The 26,504-nt window shown below is 32.2% G+C and overlaps 1 protein-coding gene across 1 annotated transcript in view; it reads right to left on the minus strand.

Annotated features, from left to right (window-relative positions):
• Positions 1-1,423: 1,423 nt before the first annotated feature.
• Positions 1,424-26,504, minus strand: part of LOC125051707 — an 80,257-nt gene continuing 55,176 nt past the window's right edge. The window contains exons 2-3 of the mRNA XM_047652224.1: positions 25,591-25,916; positions 1,424-4,375 (exon numbers count right to left, since the gene is read on the minus strand). Of these exons, the coding sequence (XP_047508180.1) occupies positions 4,226-4,375; positions 25,591-25,916 (476 nt within the window). The 3' untranslated portion in view covers positions 1,424-4,225. The remainder of the gene's footprint in view (positions 4,376-25,590; positions 25,917-26,504) is intronic.

Raw genomic sequence — 26,504 nt, forward strand, 5'->3', positions numbered from 1 at the left:
CACAAATGCCGTACAGTAATAAATGACCTATATTGCTTCTGCAACTGTCGTCGAATTAAAAATTTGCACCGACTTCCGGCACCATCACTTTTGTACGGCACTAGGTTTTTCGACATTTATTTTTAATCATCTATACACTTATAACAAAGCCGTACATTAATAATTAGTCGAAATTCCCCCATTGTACATGAGAAAGTCCATTCACTCACGTACTCACATGTACCGCTCAGAAATGACGGCATAGTGCTCAGAGCTATTTTCAGATATAGTAACAGCCTTCTAAGCGTAATTCAGGTTGGGTCATTTCACAGGTATTTTTTGTTCATGGGCTTGTGGTCTAAAAGAGTATCCGTAAAAGTTTGTGGTGAAGCAATAAAGTCATCTACGTAGACAAGATACATCAAGTTAGTGGCCACGTTAGGATAGTTCTTACAAACACGATTTAACTTAAGTGTTCGGGGAAGTTATTCAATTTAATGGCTTTGAAAATGGTTTAAAGTTTTGATGAAAAGCACTTCATATAACACAGTTTCTCCTCCGTTTTTCTTCTCTTTATAATTCGTAAATGTCTCCGATAAAACTGTTGTCGTTGATTTTGACCTCGGATTTTTTGGGTCTTCTTGACTTTGTTTTTTATAGGTTCAGCCTTCTGTCTTCATACGCCGTCGAGATCTAGTTTTTTTACATGAAGATTTTATTACACTTTACAGTATGGTCAAGTGTTAATTATGCACTGCTTGACCGAACTAAGATTGATTGAGACACAGTTCGAATCCCCTTAGGGTTGATAATCGCGTGCACAGCCACCAGTTTAACACTCTCTGTATGTTTTAAGCCATTCCTATATATCTATTTACTACACTACACAGTAACTATACCTTTTTCCACCCAAAAAGATTAATCCTCTTCTGTATGATGTTGTTAGCTTATGTTAAGTTCCTATTAGCGTTGGTAGAAACCTAATTTGTTTCATTTAACCCACAGAAGTCGTATTTTTTTTTGGGACAGGAGGCAAACGAGCAGACGGATCACTTTGAATAAAGTTATAACCGCCGCCGATGAACATCTGCATCGCCGGGGGTAAGCGGCAGTATTGCCGACCTTATAGGAAATGGTACGCCTTTTCTTGAAGGCCCCTAAGTCGTATCGGTTTGAAAATACTATTGCAAGAGTTTCTGGTTCCTCAAAGAGGTAGTGAGCGGTAGTCCAGAGTTACAAGAATTGTTTCCCTACAAAGCGCTGGAATGGGAATACAGTCTTGAGTTAAATCAGGAAATAGAGATGCATGGAACAGACGCAAAACTATACCTGCCTATTAAATTATTAATTATTCAGTTAAAATTCAATTAATAATCAAGAGTTTTAAGAGTATCGAGAGTATTTAAGATAAGAGTTCGGTAAGGTGAAAATAAAACAAACGCAATATTTATAAAAATTATATTATTTTTAACTAAAGAATATACAAAAAACAGAAAATAATTGGCAGTATATAAAATTACAAATATCTGGCATACAACTTATTGGTAAAAGGCGATTACGAACTAAATTTAACTAAAATTAATTATTTTAAAATATACAGGCCTGCAATTATACTATAGAATAAAATCACACATTTTTAAACTAGTTATATAAAGGTCTATGCCATTAAATAGCTTAAAAGGGCCTTTATTTTCGACGTCGATATTTTAATGTGCAATGCAAAAGAAAAAGTTTTTCAAAATTGTCGTCCTTTCTTGTCCTTATTTTCTTTAAAAGTCTGTCAAAGCACTCTGCATAATTCTATCGGCTTGTAGTAATTACGATTGGTATTTTGAATATAGAAATCGCGTGTAAAATAAAGGCCCTCTTTAACGAAATACTCAATATAAAATAATACTGAGTTGTTACGTGCTCTGAGAAATTAATTTGATTTAGATCACATTCTAAATTTGAAATCTCTCTTTTTATAAATCAAAAGGACGTAAGTACTTTGTTTACATCAGCAAAGCTTATCTTAAATTCTAATTACAATTATATTGCTTATAATATTATACAAGTAATTATCATACAGGCGCAAGCACTGTTTTGAAGAATGAATAAGACAACATTCAATGAAAAAATACCTTAATCCTTAAAACCCTTTTTTATAGTTCTCATTCTCTATAGTTCTATTAAACGATTCCAAAACTATTTACTCATTCTTCAAAAACACATTAAGCATTAGTACGGAAATTTAGAAATTTTTCGCTACAATTCTTAAACAGCAAAAGCATACCAATTTTAATTTATATACAAAACTCTTACTGCATTGATTTTTATTTGAACTTCACTCAAATGCATCCAAAACAAACATTATGATTTTAAATATGTATTTTATTTTTTATATTAATAATCTGTAATTCGAAATGAAGTAGTTTCCATAGTTTTAGTTGGTTTTGTTATGATTTTAAAATCTGTTTAGCTAGAAAACAATGTATACATATAATGTAAGAAATTATGAATGTAATTGAGATTCTTTTGGACGCTTTAAAGCGAAGTGTTAGCAAATAAGAGTTTTCAAGAGATCATTATGAAAACTTTTTTAATTAACCTTTCACCTTAAATAACATATCACAATTGAACACATCCTTCATTGTTTTGTCTTTCTTAAAGCAAAAATACACTAAATAAAACTACTTTGCTTAAACTAAAATTTTGTTCCCAAAATATTATTGATCCCGAAATGGAATTTCAAAAATGGAATATCTTTAGCTACGTTTTCATACAAAAAAACAATTGAATAAAAACACGAAGATTGAAGCCACTATTTGTTATACACTTATTAATTAACCTATACGAGTCAATAATTTATAAATTAGATTAAAACAATAAAAGCATCTATACGGTAACGAATCATATAGATTCTTTATAATTTTGTATTAATGCGATAAATTATATTTTATATTATCTTAATATTCTATTGATTAAATATTTTCGGAGTTCTTGGCACGAACCGTTTATCTAAACTAAATTAATCATTTTCATTACAACAATAATGAGATCAATCGATGATAATTTTAGGCTGTTTCTTTGGAATTTGTGAAATACATAGTCCCAGATTTTAATATTATTTCCTAATAATAAAACATGGATAAATTCGTCTAGATTTTATTGCTTTAAATTGACAACACCGAAAGCCGAATAATCGCAAAAGTTCTTATATTGTTACGTTCTTGTGCGTTTTAGATTAATTAAGTAAGAGGAATATAATTGGAGACTTCTAACTAGAAACTTTTTAAATAATTTTAAATCGCTTTTTCGAAAAATTACAGAAAATACTAAAGATATAGTTACGAAGTATGTACAGATTTCAAGCGCAGACCAAAGGTTGCGCGACTGCTTCAATAAAAATAATGCAAAACTAAAAAAGTTTTTCAATACCATAAGTCTCACAGTAATGAAAATCGTATGTAAAGGCTTAGAGCATAGAGTATAAAGGCAAACAGAAGTACATACCAGTGCTATTACAATATTATATTCTTCAATTATATTCCTCGTACACATAACTACAATTTATAAATTCCATTAAACATGTTTTCTGAAGAAAAAATTCGTAACAGTATAAAATTTTCGTTAAATACGAATTACATAGGTTATAACTATCGCGAAAATGTATATTTCTGAAATATTAACAGTTTATACAGCGCTATTTTATATACAAGAATAATTTTACATTTACCAATATTTAGGAATAAAATACAAATGACGATTATAGGCCTTAATACAAGAGGGCACAAATATTCAAATGACATACCCGATACATTGACATGTATTTCAAAATCTATCAGGCCACAGTTTAAAAACCGTGGATTTTCATGCAAAAATTGGTTTAAAACTTCGAAACCAAGTTAGTTTCCAGTTTTAATACGGCATCTTCACAGTAAACATAGGAAAATATAAAACCTCAAAGGACATTCAATTACCTTGATTGGTTATGCCAAATCAATGGCGAACAAAAATGACAATTGACCAATATGTAATAGATCAAAATCTGTCAAATACGCACATTTTAACAAGTCAAACGTAATAGTAATATAGATAGTCTATGGCAATTTTATGAGTTCTATAATCTTTGATAATATAATTTCAACATATAGTTACACCATAACCATTTAATTAGATTGAATTAAATATACTAAATGATATATCGTCCAATGAGCTTTTATACTCTCCGATGTATATCAATTCATTATTTCGCATTCACTCTTCACCGTTTGTTCGAGAGAAGTTTCCATCCCAGCATGAAGAGGACAGCAGTACAGATGGAGCCAGATATGCTGTCAGGCATGATGGATGAGAGAATTGAACTCTCGGACGAACGTTTCTCGTTTGGGCACTCTGGAGATGCTGCGTCTGTCTGGAACGAGAAAATTCTAATAAGTAGGTTGTTAATGTAAATATTTTTTTTATAGTTGTCAATATCTTAATTCACAAGAGTTGCTTGGTCATGACTAGTTACGTTTTTTTTTTCAATTTTTTTTTCTTTTCTAACAAATGGTGTTTAATCGCTGTGATGGTAGAAATCGTTTGTTAAGCATAATGCATTATTTTAGTATCGTTAATACTAAAACTATGCAAAGATATCTTCTTATGGACATTGCACAGATAGATAGATTTTTTATTGAAAAATAAATTTATTTCACGCAGTAATTTTACAGATCACTTATGATAGTTAATTACATAAAATATAAGAATAGTTTGGTCAACATTTATAAAACATTTTTATCCAAATTCACAATATTATTATAAACATATTTACATTTGCACTTTATCGCTGTTTACCGCCTAATGTAACGACATCCAAAAGTTTCATAGAATCTTAATTCCTTGTAAACAAATAAACATTACTTAACTTAATACTTTTCTTAATAAAATACCAAGTACACACTTTAAAGTCATATTTGAGATTGTAAATTTTGAATAACTCTTGGAAGTGAAAATTTGAATTTGTGAATGAAGTTTTGTTCTTTATACAAACGCATTTTATCAAAATAAATAAACCCATTCAAGCATAAACGCAACTGTATAACTTAATTGCAAGTCAGTATAAGAACAATAAAGCCAGCTATACACTGTAAACACTGAAACGCGGGTTCCTAACTAAAACGCTTTACTTGAAAGTACTTTTTATAGATATTAATAAAACAATGCCCTCATGTTTAGTACGTGAGTTGCAGTGGCACTTTTATTGTAACGGTACGACTACGATACGATTTTATTACAACTTTAATAAGTTGAATCACCCGTTTCATTGCGTTATGGAAGTTTTCAACTGTCTTTGTTAACTTTTTATAAGGTTACTCTGTAACAGTTCAGGAGCGGAAAGAAGGTTGATATTAAAACATAATTATATCAAAACTGTGCTAATGTTTAAATTAAATAATTGTATGTTAAATATACAATTTTTAGTTTTTAATAATCAATATAATTATATAATATAATGTAGAATAGAAGTATAAAAAAAATTGGAACACGTTACTCCTTATTAATTAAAACTGTTTTTTCTCTTTTTAAGTGCGCTTTTCTCTTTCTGTCATATTATGTTTACGCTAGGATGAAAAGAGACAACATTTAAAATGCTGCAATAAGACTTATTCATTTTTATGTATACATATTTTAAGTGTATATTAATAAATTAAAAACTTACTGCTACAGAAAAGGAATACACATACGTTTATGTGAAAATATATTTTATAACCTCAAAATATTGAGATCATTAGCAATTTTAAGCCTGGCATATATCTGGCATTTTTCATTTTGCACTTGGCGATTGTAAAAAAAGAGTATTTTCTTCACAGTTTTGTAATATTGTGCATTTTCTGCACTGAGTTAACAAATATTTAACAATAAAAATAATTTACTCAACCCGATACGATATCGTAACAACCTATACAAGTAATTTTATTAAGTGATACACTTGACTGTTTTATTGTTAGAATAATTTGAATTGCGTTTTTATTATGGGGGATGGAAACTACGCATGTGTTATGGTCGTATTTAAAGATTCGATTCCTGTAAGTACCGATTCCATTTTATGGGAGAAAAGGAAATCACTTTTACTGCAAAAGAAACGTTAAATTTTGATATATAATATTGGATCGTACATAGACTTCTAAATCAAGAGTATTATACATACGCGAGCCCCATAAGGGGCTATACAAGATTTGATAATGACTATATGTATGAACCTTTTACTCATAGAAAATTATGTCAGATTTAAGAATTATAATTAACTTCACCCATTAATAAATAAACATAATAAGTATATTACAAGTATGTATATAATATTATAGTTGAATAATTAGACAAAACTTAGTTTGTACAAAATTATGAATAATTTGGTTTCAAGAAGCGTTATATCATTTTTAATTATCAAAATATGTATTTATCTTTTCTCTTCTGTGCGTGTGTTTGATATTAAACTCCTCCTACACCTGGATTTAAAAACGTTTTAGATTTTTAGTTATAGTTAGAGTGTTCTTTGTACGTGTGTACACAACGTCCGCGGGTCCACTAGTTCTTTATAAAAATCATAGTCAAAATAAATACAATTATATTTATGAATAAAACCATTAAGGAATGCTATAAATGCTTTTAGCGGTAAAGTAAAATCTAGTGCTCTCGCAATGTTTATTTTAGCTATCTAGATCAAGTGTACTGCAATCTAGGCAATAAAGTTGTGGGCGACGATAGAACTATGCCAGCCTACGCTTTACGCATGCCAATTATGAATTATTATTTAAAAAATAGTCATAAATAATCAGTTAGCGCATTAACCTTATATGGATATATCCGGAGTCATATGTGAGGGATGTCTAGGCATGAGATTGCATGTTTCTTTGGTAATTTTATTTGGTAAGTCGTGATAGCTTTCCTAATCAACGTAAGTAGGTGCATGTGACGAAAAGCCGTCTTTTTAAGTTCCCCGTGCTCTAGGAGCTAGTTTGGGGCAGAGATACTTGTAACAACTCGAGATAAAATTTAACAATACTGATTTTATCGAAGCCATAACAGATGGCATAATTTCTACGCTGACTGTACATTAAAGTCTAATGAGATTACAAGCCACAGGTACAAAGCTTCCCCTCACAAAATAAAATTAGAAAAAAAATCCTCTTAAAAGATATCTCTGCGATCGGTAGCGGTGAACTGTATAATTTTATTATACCTAATTTCGACTTTAAATTGAAAACGGCACCGACAAATTACTTTCGCGATATCGGGAGATGTAAATATAGAAACAAACGAGAAAAAAAAGGACAGATGATTATCTAAAGGCGGGAAAAATTTGCATACACCGAAGAGTAAATAAAGCTAAATTAAGTTGGCTTGTCCCGGGAGATATGAGCAATTTTGAAGTCAAACACAGTAAGATAAAATGCAAATTCGTTTAAAGGTAGGTTTAGTTCTGAATATTTAAATCTATCCTAATATTTGTTTTCAATACAAAACGCTTTTCGAGTTCAAAGATTGTTGTTATTGATACAATTTGAATTGATTGTAAATGTTTAAGTCTCTAGAACTAACCAAACACATCGTTTCATGTTGACTATATATCACACATATAGTAATTTCAACAGAAGACATTGGACAGGCGCCAAAAAGGCAATTACAACTAGTCTCAACTATGTTTATGCTACAACTATTATTTCTTGGCTATATCTTCGTTCGCGCATATTAACGCGAAATGTTAAAAATTACGAATGTGTGTTCCACCGTTCATCCTTCATTTTAACTATTTAAAGAAAATCTTATTTCGTGTCTATTCCCACAATTATTTATCTTTGTTAGGTATTGAATAAAGTCAGTGAAATAAACTGTGTCTGGTGTTTTTAAAAAAAGAGAACTTGGTGAACAGCATAGATTTAGGGTATAGGAAGAAAAAAAAGGATGCGTGTACTTATGTACGCGCGTAAGAAGTTATACTTCTTTGGCATTATTAAAAATAGTTTTTCATTGCATGCAAATAATTAATTACAATTAAATAATCAAAGACTGGAAATGTGTCAATAAAGTTCAGTTTACATTTGAAAAATTAAATAAATAAATATTTATTATTATTCTATTACATTAAGTAATAATATATTAATCATTCGATAAATTCTATTATTACTCGAATGTTGTTTTTAAATTATGTCCAATGCGGTAGCATCTTCCGTGGGCAACTTCATTCTGTTAATTTTGTGTCACTGTGCGCGCGAATCGTAAAATTTCACTCTCATCAATTTTTCATAACGCGCCTAAAGAAGTATAACTTCAAAAATATTAGTGACGACCGCATGGGCTCGAACGGGCTACAGTTTTTACATTTACTCTTAACCAGTATTCGTGTAAAGGTAAACAATACAAACTTAAACCAGATCGAACCGAACAAGCGTAATAATAAGCAAAAAATACCTTTGAAGCGACAATAGACATATGACAAATCGGTTCAAAGGGATTGGGGTGGATAATTTTCACTCACTGCTACTTAAAATACATCAAGCCGTTTTAAATCTTATCTACGTTACAAAAGACTCAATTTTGCGCGAGAAATCAATCTAAAAGGCTATTTACATTTGAAGAAAAGGTTTTATGAAAGAAGACGCGAAATGAGTTTAATTCTGCAATATGAAAAGAATGTTTGTGCTTTCAGATCGAAATATTAATGTCTTAGATGAAAGAGTAAAACTTAATATTCAAAATTTATAGCTTTATTCAATCATTGGGTTCTATCGAAATTAGGATGAAGTATGTAACATTGGAATTACATTATGTACATATAATTTCATATAATTTGCAAGGCATTCCGGTCCATGTTCTGAAGGCGATTTAAACAATTTAATAAATAAAAATTGTAAGGCACGTTTGTCACACAACTAACTAAAATTGATAATAGAGAAACTTATATAGAACTTAATAGGTAATAATTTAATAATATTTTTGTATTAACGGAAAAGCCTCCTCCTTAAAGTCCAGAAATTTTTATCTTTTGCCAAGCAAAGAATATAAGGAATTTATACCTGTGTAGACACCTTTGCCCCGTCTCATCTCCTTCGGACAAGCAAAAAAGCTGGCGCGGCCGCAGAGCAGGCAGAAAATAACAAACGGCACAAATATAAGAGTCTTTCCTACAACTTCAATTTTGTTCTCTTTGGAGTAGAGACTCTTGGGCCGTGGGGTTCAAGTGCACAGGCGCTTATTAAAGATTTAAGTTGGCGCCTGGTAGATAGTACCGGTGACCGCAGAGCTGGCACTTTCCTGGCTCAAAGAATAAGTCTCGCAATATAGCGAGGAAATGCTGCCAGCGTTAAAGGTACACTGCCACAGGGACCAAACTTTTTAAATTTGTTTTGATTTTCATTTTATTTATTTTTAATTATTTTTATTATCACTTTATAGGTTAAGAAAATTGTAAATGCTGTATTTGTGTAAATCTATATTTATAAAAATGAAACCCGTTTTCCGTTGTCACGACATAACATGAAAACGGCTTGACCGATTTGTCTGATTTTTTTTTTTAATATACCTTGAAGTACGATGATGGTTCTTACGGAGTATATAATAAATAATAATACCTAAAAGTCAATTTGAACTTTAATACCGTAGCATAAAGTTCAAGTGTTAGTGGAGGGGTTCCGGGAAGGTAAATTTTTATTTTTTGACATAATGTATTTGTTGTCTTATCAATTTTCTTTTTTTTTAGCTTACTAGCTAGACCGGTGTCCCGAATAGCAGAATAAGTATTTTAAACAAATAAAGAATCGACTGTTAGGCGGTACGACGTTCGCCAGGCCAGCTAGTAAACTATAATATTTTATTAAATAATATTTTACATAATTATGAAAAATGTTTCCCAATGTTGTTGATTAACTTATAGAAGATTCACCAAATTCAATCAACATCATTTAGGAAACTGGAAGTAAATACATTGTTTCAGCCCGTAAGGAAGATAGTCAACGTTTCATTTGCCAATAAAAAGATCTATCGACTTGAGATATTTGAAGTTTTATTGTCGGAACTATGAAATCTATATCGATACTATAAATGGAAAAGCTTTAGACGTCTTAGATATTGACAAAGTATGTTTTTAATTTATTAACTAAAAGTGAAATGAAAACGTTAAAAATATATTTCATATTTGTTCCTACAAAATTATAATCCAATAAAGGTGTTCCCAAACAAAGATACGCCATGGTCATACTGGAAAGTGGACTAGGAATCCTAGAGCTAGTATTGATGGCATAGTTTTTTTTTTTAATGTAATAGGAGGCAAACGGGCAGGAGGCTCACCTAATGTTAAGTGATACCGCCGTCCATGGACACTCACACTGCCAGAAGGTTAGCAAGTGCGTTGCCGGCTTAGTGGATATGCGAGGTCCACACGCAGTAGCGCCAAACAAAATTGAGCTTTAGCAGAGGAATTCAGCTATTTTTTAATATGATAACGCATATTTAGGTTATGTTTTTTACGAATTACTTTTTCTGTTTCTAAAAAAGGCTTATGTATTATTTTTGCCTTAATCTAGTACGTCAAAATCCATCATTTACGGCCTTATTGACGCTATAAGTCAAACTCAGGCAAGTTGGGTAATCAGCCTATGCCTGACACGCGCCGTTGACTTCTGGGTTCCAAGGCATTGAGAGCTGCACGCTGAGGCCAACACTACTAAGTAAATAGTCTCCATTATGGTAGACATAAATCATTGTGTAATGAATCGCAGCATGAAAGTAAGTAAGGTGATCAAACTACTATATGAATCATAACAATAACTTCATACAAAAAATTATACATAATTTTTGTATGAACATAATAATTTCATATCATAACAAAGTCAAGTGAGATGGACAGTTACGACTGACGGTATCGTCGCAATCTCGTAATGGTGTCGTTAAAAAACCTCGTGGGTAACAAATAATAATCTTCAAACGAGGCCCATCGATGCTCCACATGACGTTTACGATGGAACAAATAAATTAAATGCAATCGTAAAATGTATCGAGCTGTATCGACGCGTGGCGCATCACTATAAACTGCACGCGTTATAGTGAAAAATATTATCTTTGTCCCTTAAGCACCATTTTTCAGTTTAATAGCAATGTCTACGATTTTTATAAATAAGCGTTTCATTTCACTGATTCATATTAAAATTCCTACTCATACGTGTAAGTAATTCAATTAAAATTTCCTTTGTACAAATAATATATTAGTTCACAAGTCAAGGACGTAGAGCGGGCAAGAAACTCTCCGTCACTCTTTTTTTCACGTTTGAACTGGAGCAAATCAATCCCAAGGATTAGGATCATTGAAATATTCATAAAATTTATTAATTAATTTACGTTTATAACTCTCTAATTGCGCTTGGGAGTTTGTTGTAAAAACGAATATAATTTCTATTTAATAGGAGTGGATAGACTGTAGAAGGAGAAGATAAAATTCTGGAGCTCTGGTGGTCGTACGCTTAAATTAGTTCTGTTTCGATGATATTGGTGAAAGTCACCATTTGTTTTAAACTCGTTTATATTTTTTATACATACAACAAGGCTTCAAGAATATATTGACCAGATAGTGTCATAATATTTAATTCCTTAAGCTTATTTCGTACCGACTCCCTTGGGGAAACACAATAAATACCCCGAACAGCCCGCTTCTGCAATACAAATATTGTACTATTATTGTTAAAAATACGCAGTTTCACTTAAAAATTACACACCTTTTGCAGTCGTGTAACGTTGTATATAAAATAACATTATGTACGTAATTCTCTGTATCAAATAAAAACAGGGGTTTTATGTCGACGGTATTGCGTTTTATTATTTTTTTACACACACGGCCGGATCGTTGGGATTTCAGCTAATCGCTCATAACTGGCGACACGAATCGTAAAGACCACGATATAATTTTAAATCTAATTGTATTTTTATCTGTCCCAAAGGTTTTATATTTCAATTTAATAAATATGTTTAAAGAATACTTAATAATAATAATATAATACAACTGTCATATACATAGTTACATGAAACGAGATAATATAATAAAAAAGCACTGAGGTTTTTTCGGATCTTTCTTGACTGCTGCGCGCGTTGCGTCTAACTTAGTGAGCAAACAATGAGCCTAAGCTCCCTAGTGCTTGCTGGAGAGGTTCAAGTAATGCTTATATGTGATACGATATAGTATTATTATAATGAAATGGCATATAATATTATGTAGTGTCGTCGTCTCACCGTCGCCCAGTTGCCTTTTTCTGGTAAAACACCTTACAAATCACTTAAAAAGTATTTTATTCATAGTTTACTGTAAACTTGTCAGGTAATTAAGCCTGTTATGACTGACATTTATATTTTAAACATTTTTTGTGGATATTGATATGTTCTTTAATATTGTAGAACATTTTGTTCTAACATCAATAGTTTTCGCATGAAAGATATTTTATAGGCATTTTTTTACACATTGGGTAACATTATTTTAGTTTTAGTAGGGATCCTTGTTTTTTCTTGCAATTAAATAGCCTATATTAATCAGTGATAATGTAGCATTCAAATGGTGAAAGCATTTTAAAAATCGGTCCAGTACTATTTGAGCCAATTCGATACATACATACTTTATGTAAGTAGTAAATTCTTTCTTCTTTATAATATTAGTATAGATTATAAAATATACGAAAACTGAGTTAAATACATAAAAAAAATCACTTCTTAGAGCTTTATGGCTCGACATATGACTGATTCTATCGAGTAATTGGTCTCTTAAGCAACGGAAAATAAATGTTTTAAAATGTTAAGTTCATAAGGTATGTTTAAAATAAAATCGCGGAAGATAATAAGTAAATTAACGATGAACCCATTTTTATTTCTAAAACAGCTTTACTTCATACTTATGCATGAAGTCATACGTAAAACATCGTAAAACTGATCATAATATACGATTACAAAACGATGTCATTAACTTATGCGCACGCGTCGAACTAATAAAAGCCGTAAAATAAGATTTTTCTTAAGTTTTATGACGTCACTAAATCTCAGACATTTTTATTGACTGTTAAATGACTAATGACTTGCAATTGCTTTAATTTTAATATGGCAATTATTTTTAATCGTGTAATAAAATCTTTGGCTCTTAAAAGTACAAAATCAGCTATGGTTTGAGAGAACATGACCATGATTACCTATTGGAGCATCGTTTAAATAGTTGTTACTAAAATATTGTTTTTAGTTTGAGTCATGTCATCGTGACTGTATATTATTTTTTCTGACAATTCAATATTAAATTAAAATTTAGAATGTATAAAATTGCAATTAATCATCAAAATTATTAGGTTCTAACAAACATCATACAAAAATATTTCGCGTTTATAATATACATATGATATTACAGCGTTCCTTAAGGGCAAAAGAGGTTTCTGATACAAGTATTTTTAATTTTTTTATGATTTTAAATTTCACTATCAGTAAAACTCATACGTTTCAGAACTAATAGATAATCTTTTTTGGTATTTCTATATACCGTGCTGTACTTAAGATTTTTTTTCTAATCAAAGAGGACATCACTAAAGCGACGTTTCAAACAGATATGAAGCTCACTTCACACTTCACTTTTTAAATATCTCAAAACAATCGTGTATTCTATAGGTATGTTATTGATTATTCACATTAATTATGTATTTTAGAACCTTGCATTGTAATTGATGACTTAAGATTAGTTTATATTCCTATTTTAGTTTTGTAATAATTGTATAAGACTACGTCATTTGTAATTTTATTATTTAAATTTATTTTAAATTGTATTTCTTATTATATTTCTTGTTTTATTTTTCCTTACTAGGGTTGCCTGAAAGGGATCGCTTGTTAGCGATAAGACCGCCCGTTATCTCCTTAATTTATGTTATGTGAATGTAAATGAACCAAATATGTAATGCACCAGTGTTATTAAATAAATAAAATAATGTAGGCTTCAAAAGTCGTAAAGTTGTTAAGCTTCAGTACCTACCACAGTAGCACCGCGTAATTTTAATTTTCTCTTCTCTTTATTATGGAGTTTTATTTTTATATATAAGTTATAATTTTCCTTTTAGTTGAATAACATAAAAAGTAACAAGGATAAAAACAAACGAGCTTTTTTAAATCCACGCCGTTTCAAATGTAAACATTACAGATTTCATTGTTGAGTTCTAAATCCGAAAGTATAATAAAAATCTGCCTTATCTCGAATTTATTATAGAGCATACAATCGCTCATCTTTTTAGCAATAAAAAAGTTACTTGAAAAATTTTACGCAGCTTTTATTTCTTGCCATTTAAATTTTTACACTGAGATTGTATAATTTTTTTAGATTATATTTTACCGTAAAGCATCTACATATCAATTGTATATTTTTAGGCACGAAATATTTGTTTTTTAGTCAAAATATGTTAAGACTTATTAGAGATACTGTAGCGACTTGCAACCTGCAACTTGGCAATTTTAAATTGCAAATCATTGTGATATATTATGTTATCTAAGGCCGATTATATATGTTGTATAACTGTCCTTAGTTATACAAAGTATGACTATCAAAACCGAAGTTGACCGCCACTCTCTTTCGCATTTAATCAGCATTTTTTTAAGTAGCACCTATTTAATTTTTAGCATTTAAATTTTTGGTCTATAATTCCACCGCTTGATTCGGCAGATATCTGTTTTTTGGAAAAATTAATTTTAAATGAATGTTGAGAAAGTATGCAATGGATTAGCGATAGGTTACCTATAAAAAAATCCGCAATTACCTGTAATTAATTTGCTGATTATAAATGGCACCTTTATGTTTTTTAATAAATTTTACGTCATTTTTTAGGAAATGATGTAAATAATTGAAAAAAAAGTCAGTCAAACCTTAGGGCTGCCAGATGTAAGTATATTTTTGTTAACTATTTAGAGACATCTTTTTTTCCTGGTTACGAAAACAAAGCTTTCAATTAACGTTCGATAACGTAAGTATATATACGTAAGCCCAATAGAAAAGATACACGGATTGTTACTTGCAAACAAGAGTATAATATAGCGTAGAGACCCCGTACTTATTACATAGTGATTTCAATCATTTAAATAAAATTGATATTGACTTCGATTAATTAGGTAATTTACGTAATTCTACATTATTCTCATATTATTTCCTTTATTTTCGTAAGAAAGTTAGAAGTTTTATTTAAGTCATTCAATTAATAGTTGCTTGTAGTAAATGACGCTTGCGAACGTTTTTTAAAATTATAATGAATTTTGATACATATAATTTTAGAATGTCGTCTACGTACTGCAACTCAGTATTATAGAAGATACAATGAAATTTTTACGATGTATGCATGATGCGGTAACCGTATGGAATTTATAGTTAATATACGGCAAGCGCATTTGTTATGAAAATATTTTACGAAGTCAACGCCTTTAAATGGTTTATGCGCAAATAAAACTGCTAAGTCGTAACACACAATTTTTAGGGTAATAGAAAAAATGTGTTGTAAAATGAAACGAGTACGATCTTTTTAATATTTAACATAACGGTTGTGTTACAAACTCTATTCTGTATCTTCGTATATTTTAAAACGTGTGATATTTGTAAGAGAACATTATTGCCGTTATAATATATTAAGTTAGTTATGAAATAAGCGTCTAAACTTGAATAAAATATTTTCTTATAATTTAGGTAGAAATAATTATTGTTTAATCTTTATAGTAATTTGTTGAAAAAGCTTCATTTTAGATCGCCCAGAATTTTTATTTCTATTAAAGTATTAAAAGGTTTTCAAAGATTGTATTCGTTTCATTGTGTCACCCGATCACAGTAGATTATATTAAAATTATTCTCCTAATAATGCCATCAAAGCAAATAGGGGATGAAATGCAATAACCGAAAAGAATTATTATGCAAAGATATCGCACAAAAATCTCATTCTTTACTCATATCGTAATGAAATCGCTAGGTGTAGCTTTGACATTTTATTGGATTTGTTAATATATACTTATACTTTCATTCTTGCCGTTCTTTGTTCTTATAACTTATTTGTTATATATGTACGTGATTACGGAAATCAATGTGGGCGACGTAAATAACATGTTATGAATATGAATTAAAGTAATGAGAGTCCCGTAGTTCCCAATTCTTTCCTAGAGTTAGTTAAGGTCGCGTACACTTGTGGTGGGTTGAGGCTTTATTCTGCCTTTTAAATCAATTCATATCCGTAACAGTCTAGTTCTGTTTTTTTAATTCTTTTTCATTAAATAATATTTTTTCAGATCGAGATTGGACCGCTAACGACCCGTGATCGACTTTATAGTGTATATCCAGCCTTAAAACCAGGTGTAACTGGAGCGGTTCCAGTCCCACTAACCTCTGTAACCTTCGAGTAGATTCGGATATCATGTCATGATAACATGAACTTTCTAAGCCTTAAAAACCCAAAACATTATACTTTTCCTATAATCTTTATCTAAGCTCACAAAGAACACAAAGGCAATTTGCAATTAACTGTCCAAGGTAAATAACAAAAATTTAAATATAAATATGTGTATTATTTATTGCAGAACAATAGCTGAGCGCCTATCGAAGTCATTGAATTATAATGGTGCATTATTGACAATACATAAAAGTGAGTGACTAATGTTTTTCATTGCGTAAATAAGTTCCATAAGGCTTCTAAAATTTATTTAAGTAAATATTTAATTTAAATAAAAGTTTGGTTCATCATATTGATATTTAACAGTGACAGTTTTTTTAAATATTTTTTAAGGTTGTGGTATCGAAATTTAGTAAACATGTGTAGGTATTCTACGGTTGTAACAAATCTTATATGTAGTATTTAGTCTATTATATATATCAGAGATTAAAAAATAAGAGATCACGATGTAATTTGTTTTATTAGAATGGCAACACCATGCAATATCATAGACATCTTACAGGTTGTAAATTGTCAAAGTCAATTTGTCAGTAGTGCGTTTGAATCATCGAACTCTCTGATCGCCCGCGCCTGCGGACGTGTCGGATGATGATAGTAATAACAACTTGCCAAATATCGCTTCGAATCTGCGACATGTAGTTTGAGTAAATATAATTTGCATGTGATCTCTTACAGTTAAACCTTATTAGGTACAACAGAGCAGTTTTTGAGCAACTCGAAATGTCCGATATTTGTTTATTATCATATACATAGTTCATAAAAAGGAGTTTTTAGTAGTGTGGTCGTAACCAACTAAACATAGGTGTTCTGTCTACCAGGACGTCGAACAAATTTCCTAACTGACCAATATGTTGTACACGCGACACAACAAAATTAGAAGTGTGGTAAAATAGAGGTACAATCAAACCAAGCCTTTGCAAAACATTGATACAAAATAATTAGGCGACGTAAAATTTTTTTAGAGGACAAATATATTAAAGAGGACATCAGTAAATATTAAAAAAAAAAAATATTCGTTGTTTGTAAAGTAGGTTTACGATCGAGATGATTACGTGATAACGTCTTATTGGTGATATAAGTTTTTGGGAAGTAAGGAATTAATGATGATAACAATTTTTTCAAATTTTAAATTACATCTATCGTTTTATTCACACTTTTGATGATAAATTTCGGGTGTAAAATGACAAGTTTACTTATTCGACTATGATATACATTTTTCTTCATACATACATTCATACAAATCTCCATTCGTTTGTATGCCGCTAGAGTGAGAGAGACGGGAGATCGGTCCGTCTCTCTCTCGTTATACCTGCGATCGCGCTCGTGAGGTTTTGGTGTGACACAAGTTTCTGAACATGTCACCCGACTAAAACGATTTTAAAGACGTTATCACGTCAAAAATTCAACAATATTGAAGAATTATTTAGCGTAATTAAATTCGCAATGTCATTGCGGCCACGTCTTAAGTGGAGTGCGTAAAGCAGCATATAATACTAAAACATATTCTTCAGATAAAACTCTTCTTTCTTCAGTCTTCGTAAGCTATCTTATAGTTTATACATTGCTAATGCAACTACATTGTTGCCCAAAGAATGTCCTCAGAGATCGGCGATAGAGGTACAACTTAATTGTAAAGTTATACTGCAAAAACCAGTTTCTAAAAGAAATCTTCGTACGTTGGAAATTCTTGGTCCATCCTACCGTAACGCTTGCTATTGTGTCGACCCATTCCCATGACTGGTGAAAGGGTTGCTATTATTTACTAATAACGCACCATAATGTTTCATTTTGATTAGATTTTAATACACTTAAGTTTTTATATGGAACACGTGTTCGTCAAGCTTCATTGGGCATTTTTTTATACTGTTTTATTTTATTTAAACAATACAAGGTGCCATCAAATTAAGCAATTAAAATAAATCTAAGTAAAAAACACTCGACGAACTAAAAACCTAAAAAGGTTAAAAATATCGTTAGCGGTTGTAAAATTTGGACATAAATGTGAATAAAAATTTCACCGAATTGAGCAAAGAATATAAAAAATTGGCGTCAAAACATACTTGACGGATTAAAAAATCCCTCTAATTAATACCATCAGAGATATTGAGCGTTCGCGCGACGCCTCTCAAAATCTCAAAGATGCAATGACACCCGCTTTTTCATAAATAAAAAAAGAATTAACGTTAAAAAGTCGAAAAAACCTCATCCACTTCGAGTTAATGATACGATACGGCGGGAGACGTGAAACAAAGCTTCGGGATTTCATTCCACCGAAATGTAATATGACTAGAAAAAACATTAGCGCACAAATCAATGATTTTTTTAAATGTCTTCTTTCTTTTTAAGAATCTTCTTTTAGAACTCAAGTTGATTCTGTTATGTCTTTTACTGCTATATGTCTTTATCAGAGTTGAATATGCCTTTGCGCAAGATACGTTGTAGGTAGCAGAAGTCATTGGATCTGGAACCGCTCGAGTTACACCTGGTTCCCCATAATGTTTGAAGACCTGATATTTTCCAGGCATATTTCATAAAATAAATTATTCAAACCCCTGTCATTACGTTCTTAATAGTATTTCAAAGCTTAGGCTTTCTGTTGGGAGTTAATGAGCAAATAATTGAATTTATTATTAAAATTGATAGCACCGATTCAAGCCAGTTTTATGATACTTTTTTTATCACCACATTGCCCAGCTCACTGACTTAAGAGCTTTTGACTTATACGGTGTAACAGACATCTACAACAAAACTTCAAGGTTCGAGACTTGAGACCGTCGCATCTAGAGATGTCTCGATTCTTTCTACTTTATTTTCGATCCGTTTTTCTCGAGTTTTCCCACAAAAAGCTCGCGCTTGGCTTCCTCGACAACCTTTAACATCGAATGCAGAGTGCTTTGTGCTTATATATTTTTTTTATCTTTTTATTACAGCGCCAAATCAGACATTGGTATGTCGAAAGGATTTTTTATTCAGGTTTTCCTGAAAGCGTAACTGAAGTGTAAAAATGTTTTACTTATGTAAAAAACATGCGATACTTCATTTCAAAACTTTATCTTTCTGCTGTAATTATGAAAATATATTTGATTTCATAATGTCGAGTTGATAAAAAATAAATCTGTAAGTTCAGATATTATAGACAGTTGTTAATGACATATTATAATTACTATTATTTAAATAACAAAATTCTGTTTTCGAGGATTTTAGGTGCAATTTCGATGTAGTTCTCTCAAAAACCGCTGATGTCGTAATCTCTGGATTGCGTGGTACAAAAGCTCAATATTGAAGTCCGAATCTGAATCGCTATCGCTATTTGTAGGCACAGAGTACCGGTACTGATTTGAAACACTCACTTCTTAATTATAATGTTTTTATTAATGACCACTAACACGCTATGACATGTAGTTTTTACTAAATATATAAATGAATCCCTATTTCCTTTGGCCACGGCATCACGCGTGAACGGCTGGACCGATGTCGCTAATTCTTTTTTTTTGTGTTTGTTAGAAGCTTTTGTCAGAAGAAGGTTCCATGAAAGAAGAAATTAAGTAATAGATAGAAGATATTTAATGAAATACCTTGTTTAATCTATTTAAACACTCTATTATATAGGGGTTTGAGCGGGTTCAAATAGGGATTCATCTGCCAAGCCCGCTCACCATACAAAGATGTTATAAGCTAGTTTTGCCAGTCTAAGCTACTAACCTAGTAATACAATTTACGCGTGGTAATGCGTATTGGACTAGAAATTCTTCTTATATTTACTATTTCGATAAAATACGTCCACAAAATATCTAATACGTATTAAGAACGAGAAAATTTGATCGCCGCTTTTTGTGGTTGATATATGACATCTATTTTATTTAATTTTATTTTCACGCCTTGCTTAATTTGTAGATTTTTGCGGGTGCCAAGCCAGGTTAGGAATGTCTTAGAATGCCTTAATATTTTCGATTCCTAGGACGTTCCATCTCTACTTAAAAATTTTCATCCCATTATTTTTCGTGTTTAAAATATTTTTTCGGAAAAGCACGACAACCTCTTCATTATCCAACGCGCACCGCTTTTTGCATTAATTCTTGTTCTTTTTATGTTTCTATCTTTTTGCCGTCTCGGGTGATTGCTTCGGTACAAGTGGGCATCTACAATGGACTGGGATTTTCTTTTTAAGGTGTCTTAGGGGTGATATTTAAATGAAGGCTTTGGTGTTTATATGATGAGGTGCTTGAGACATTGCAATTGTCAATTCTTGATGGAAATGGATTTCTAGTTTATTTCTTTTTAAAATAGGCGAGTATACATACTAAGAGCGGGCATTATGACATATCTCAGTTTATATTATGAAAATGGTATTCTATCTAAAAAGGCCGTTAAATTTTCAAGACTTTCTGGGTTAAACACTTTTTGTGTTTATATGAATTTAAAGGTATTTATAATATTACGTAACAGTCATATTGTAAGGCAAAGAACGTCATCATCATCAAGGTGCTACATGCCATCGGGGCTTTAGTCTGGTCGAGGAAGAACCTCCAGCCGGTCCTGTTCTGTGCTTTTTACTTTTTCCCATAATTGGAGGTGATGCATGGTGATGGTGTGGACCATCGTAACTTAAGCCTTCTGCGATTTCACCGGCCTCCGAGTTTTCATCCATAAGCCTCGGTGTTACCCTTTCATCATACATCCAGACAACATGTCTACCCATTGTAGCCTCTTAATCTGAATAGTTTTGGGGATGTCTAGTTAGCCATACAGGTGGCTTAGCTTTCGTCCGCTGGTCTGCCTCGCTGGGCTTCCCTCGGGTAACCGAGGGTCTCACCCGGTGTGGTACGACCGCGCCCGCGCGCGCCCGTTACCGCCACGGGGGGGCGCCACCAGCCCCACGGACATGACACGAGAGGCGCTGCGTGAGCGAAGACGCTCCGCAGCGCAAACGAAGTTCAGGGCCGCGCCAGGCCCACCCTAACGACCGTCCCGCCGTTGAGCGGGACGCGTACCCCGCAACCCCCCGCAAGCCCATGGGCGTAACGGGGTTCCCAGCGCCACTCAAGGGTGATTGCGCGGAGGAAAGCAGTTAGAGTGGCTTAGCTTATGAGTTTATCTAGTAAATCGAACGTGTATACCTTAACAATTACTATATAATTGTAATTACATATACAGTAATTAGTTACTTTTCACAATGAATATATTTTATTTATTAGTAAATAAATGTATTATATCGTTGCTGCATATTTACGTGTATTCTGAACGGTTATTCTCCTATCATACACAAATTTTCCTAAGTACCTGCGTATATCAAAAAATATTAAACCTTATTATTGAAATAAACCTACCGTAAAAATTGTTAAGGACACTCTCAATATTAAACGCGCAGAAAATCTTGAGTGCGGCGTTGGATTACTTTTCAGTATTTTGTCATCCGTCAAAATGTATTTTTCTCTATTTTTCCTTTTCAAGGATCACTGGAGAGGTTTTTTGTTAAGAGTGTCCGCACCCCACCCTATTTCTTATTTGACGTTAATATTCATAAGTAAATTGGTGGGATGATCCGTTATGGAGACGGCTTTTAATGTGAATTACTTTCGCAAAATACGCATTGAAAATTTAGGGAAATTATTCTCGAATATTTACTGTGTCGTGTTTTGAAAATGGAATATAATGTATATTGACTGTGATGAGTTCTTTTACAATTGATTATACTTTTTATTATGATACCTTTTAATAATAATAATACTGAGCTATCAAATTGCTAGACCTTCCGAAATCCATTTAAGCATACTTAAAAAAGTTGTAATATTAAATACGGCAAGAATAACGCGCAAATTTCTACAAGATAGTAACCCATACAAAAAACTGTGTGCACTTGATTTGTCCTGTGTGCAACAGTGTACCAGGATCATGAATCGATCCTGAGCAAAAGTAAACAGTTACCAAACATAATGAAACTAGAAAAAAACATGACATACCTATGTAAGAGTGTTATTTATTGAAACATTATATTCCCAGAAACCATCACACACATAACTGAAGTTAGTTATGTGTGTGTGTATGTAGGGTGTTACCTGTATGAGCAATATTATTATTCAAATGATATATGAATGATTACTATAGACCTTCCTTTGGTACACATAACCATTTAAACGAAAGGAATACAGAAAATCTACAAATAATTATTAACACATTTTCTTAATAAAATGACAAAGTTCATCTCCGGGTTCTACACTCACAATGAAACGTAAACACGACATAATTATTGCATCAGAGGCCCTATATTTAGCTCTCTCGGCGGGAGATGTTATTAATTGTGAAATAAACTGTAAAACGCAGTTGGCCAATTGCGAAACCCGTTATGAGAATATTTTGTTTATGTAAATACTCGTAGACGTTCAATTTTAGAACCATCATTTTGTTTATTGGATTACATCGTCCTTGATCACACTAAGAACTAGAGACAATTTTTACTGTATTACTGGATAGATTCTATATAAACTTGTAATATAGGTATATACAAAAAAAATTGTCGGTTTGACAGCAGTGTTGGCCTAGTGGCTTCAGCGTGCGACTCTCATCCCTGAGGTCGTAGGTTCGACTCCAGCAGTGCCAATGGACTGGCTTTCTAAGTGCGCATTTAACATTCACTCGAACGGTGAAGAAAAACATCGCGAGGACACCGGGTTGCCGTAGAACCAAAAAGTCGACGGCGTGTGTCAGGCAGGAGACTGATTACCTACTTGCCTATTATAGACAAATGATCATGAAACAGATACAGAAATCTCAGCTTCAGATCTAAAAAGTTTGTAGCACCACTGTTTTTTTTATATTTAGATTAAAAATAATATATATTAAAATATGAATTTATATGCCGTTCTCAAAACTTATAAACCTGCCATAATCTGTCGCTGCTGAAATTTTATCATCAAAGCATCGCTAGTACTAGCCTAGATTGAATTAGTATGAAAACAAATAACCTGAAAAAAACAGCTAAAATTTACACCGGGCGTTACATTTTATTATCCTTACGGAAATGACTCATTCTCCTCTAAGCGCGTACAATGAAATTTCCAATAAGGCGTAAATCCATCTTCATTGCTGCCAATGTTTTGTGGCGCAATTAATTCCCTACTAAATACTAAAATAGGTTTATTTCTAACGTAAAATAACGGTCACCCCTCGAAGTCATGGCTGTATATTTTTATATCAGAAATAACTTCACAAAACTAAGCGATTTTATTAAAGCTGATCGACTGTACTATTGTACGCTGCCAAATCGTGTATCTCGTTTATCTTAAAATAATTTAGGTAGTTATAGATTAGGAAGGTAGTGATAGATTATTAAAACAAAACCCTCACATAATATATTTTCTTATACATAAATGGGACAAGCTAATTTTCAAGACAGACAAAAAAATAATTAGTATTTTAAGCGATAAGAATCACGGTACAATTTAGTATAAAAAGTAATTTCTTGAGTATTAACTGACACAGTTTTAAAGTTATCGTGATCAAAAGTAAACACAGTGTTGGCTGTATGCCAAAATGCGTACGCGCATCTAAGTGTGAATAAATTTTCATATTATGTAGAGTTATGGTCTGCATACAAACTGATAATTAATACTTCCTTGTATTTAGCAAAAAGTTGTTTTTTTTTTACTGTGCATCAGTTTTAGAGTAGATGATCCCATAATGGCGCATGGGTAAGATGTAATGATAGATGTATCTCACTTTTAATGTTTACTTCAATACAAAAATATATATAATCTCTATTAATTCTAATTTACCTAAATATTATATGTTTTACGTGAGCCTAAAGCAATAAAAGTGTGCCTAAAAACAAAAATAAAATGGCTCATGGATAATCTCATCTTCTAAAGAAAACACTCGTAGTAAAGTTTATTTGAACGTAAAAATCCGTATTAGAAAAGATTTAATTTCCCCTCCAGTCAGCACTTTATTTTATTGTTAACATTATTCAATATAATTGAACCCCTCGCGAATACAAAATATTTACGATTGACTGTATATTTTTAACATCTATTAAAGCTATATCAAATAACTAGACGAAGACTAAAGTCCCAAAAATGTTCAGAAAGATTAAACAAGAGGAATTATATTAATCTGATTTATTCGATTTATATTAAAACGATTGGCCCCCTTTTCTGAAATTTAAAACGGGGTACTGTAACTAGGCAATGTAATGGAGCCTATACAATTGCCTTATTTTTCTAACAGGCGTTTATTATTTCTATACAAAATATTCACACGTCGTCGAGCATAAAGAGAATTGTGTAAAAAAACTACAATAATTCTTTCCTTTAATCATGTTTTGTATGCATTATATTAGCTAATGGTATATGTTATAGTTTCGTGTAGTTAACTATAATTTAAAGGAATCTCTTTATTATTAAATAAGAGTAAACTCTAAGAGCGAAACACACTCACTGTTGGATAATTTGGCTAATATTCTGGGCAAACTCTTGCCATAAATGATAGCCTAGCAAACAATAACGTACTAATACAAAGAAAAGTAAAAGTTTCTCGTTCTACACTTGTTAATTACGATGTAGGCCATACAATTTAAGGTTTGTTTAACTGTATCATTTGCGTTTTTAAATTGTACATGTTAGCACTTATATCTGTATAGAGGTTCATCGACACTATGATTCATTTGTAGGGAACAAAGGCACAGACGGTTTTCAGAAAATAATATTTTTTAATTTCAAATGAATTTGCACGCTGTGGTAACTAAATGAGTTTATGGGTTCAAGGTAACATCACTGTTATGTTACTTATTAATCTAAAAGGTTTTGTTTTCAATCATGACGAGATGACACATGTAAAAAAAATGTTATACGTATATTATAATATACGGGAGGTACTCATTATTACTTATTTAGTTCAGGATCGGTTCCTAAGTCTCAAGAGCTCAAGACAAATGGGCACAGGAGTTTTTTTTATAAACTAGTACGCGTCAAACACGTAGGCTTTTGGGAGGGCAATCTCCGTGAATTACTGGTCTAATTGTTAAATAAATATATATTATTTTTTTGGTATTATTTCTATTACAGATACAATAATTTTCTGACGAAATATTTTGTGCGTTCCTGGACAGTTTAGATTCAAAGACCACTTTAGCGTTATACTTTAAGCATTTAGATAATATTAAAAGTCTTACCTCATCCGTATCAACAACGCCATCAGCCACATCTGTTCCTCCCTTATCCCTCCAATGCTTCTCGCCAGTCACCGAGAAGTTAAACGAGGACTCCCTTCGAGGACTAAGCAAAACCCCCGCTGGGGTTCTCGGACTCCCATATCTGAAGATCTCCAGGTTGGTGGTTGAAAATCGGTCGTTTCCATTATCTGTTCGTGGGCTCACGAATACGTCGTCATCGAGGTCCATGTCCAGGGGAAGTGTTAGGGGGGGAGAGGAAGCTGATAAGCGGCTCGGGGGCGGGGCTGCTGATGGTCGTACGATGTCTGACTCGGAGTACGGCCGATCTGTGAACATGATATTATAGGTTTTAGTGCCATTGTTAAAGAACATACAATAATTGAACGACACTTATGTTCCTGCATAGGATATATTGGAACGAAGTTCCTTATCGCGCGTTGTGAAAGGGGGCTAGACGGAATAAATTCTTACGAAAAGTTGTCACGACACTTTTTTGCTATTTGCTATTGTAATCCACCGGTTCTCGTCCGATCACCGAAGTCAAGCAACGTCGGGCGAGGTCAGTACTTGGATGGGTGACCGCCTGGGATGTTGGCTTTTTTTTTTCGTCGTAAGATTGGTGTCGAGAAAATCTATCATACTGTTATGATACCAATTAACATATGAATTAATCGAAAGGAATTTCGTTCTATCCGGGTGTCCCTTGACACCTCTAAAGTTTTTTTAATATTAAAATTGTACAAACAAGAACATAGTGATTTTGTCAATACGGCTCCAATCGACAAGGTGCGTTTTATAGACGTTTAGTTACCGTATATACCAATATTACCAAGGAAAACATCACCAGGATTATAGCAATCAAAAAGACATTAAATAAATGCGTACAGGTATCGAATTGGCTGTGACAGAACAAA

The sequence above is a fragment of the Pieris napi genome, chromosome 8 (genome assembly GCF_905475465.1).
Source record: "Pieris napi chromosome 8, ilPieNapi1.2, whole genome shotgun sequence".
In the NCBI taxonomy this organism is placed as follows: Eukaryota; Metazoa; Arthropoda; class Insecta; order Lepidoptera; family Pieridae; genus Pieris; species Pieris napi.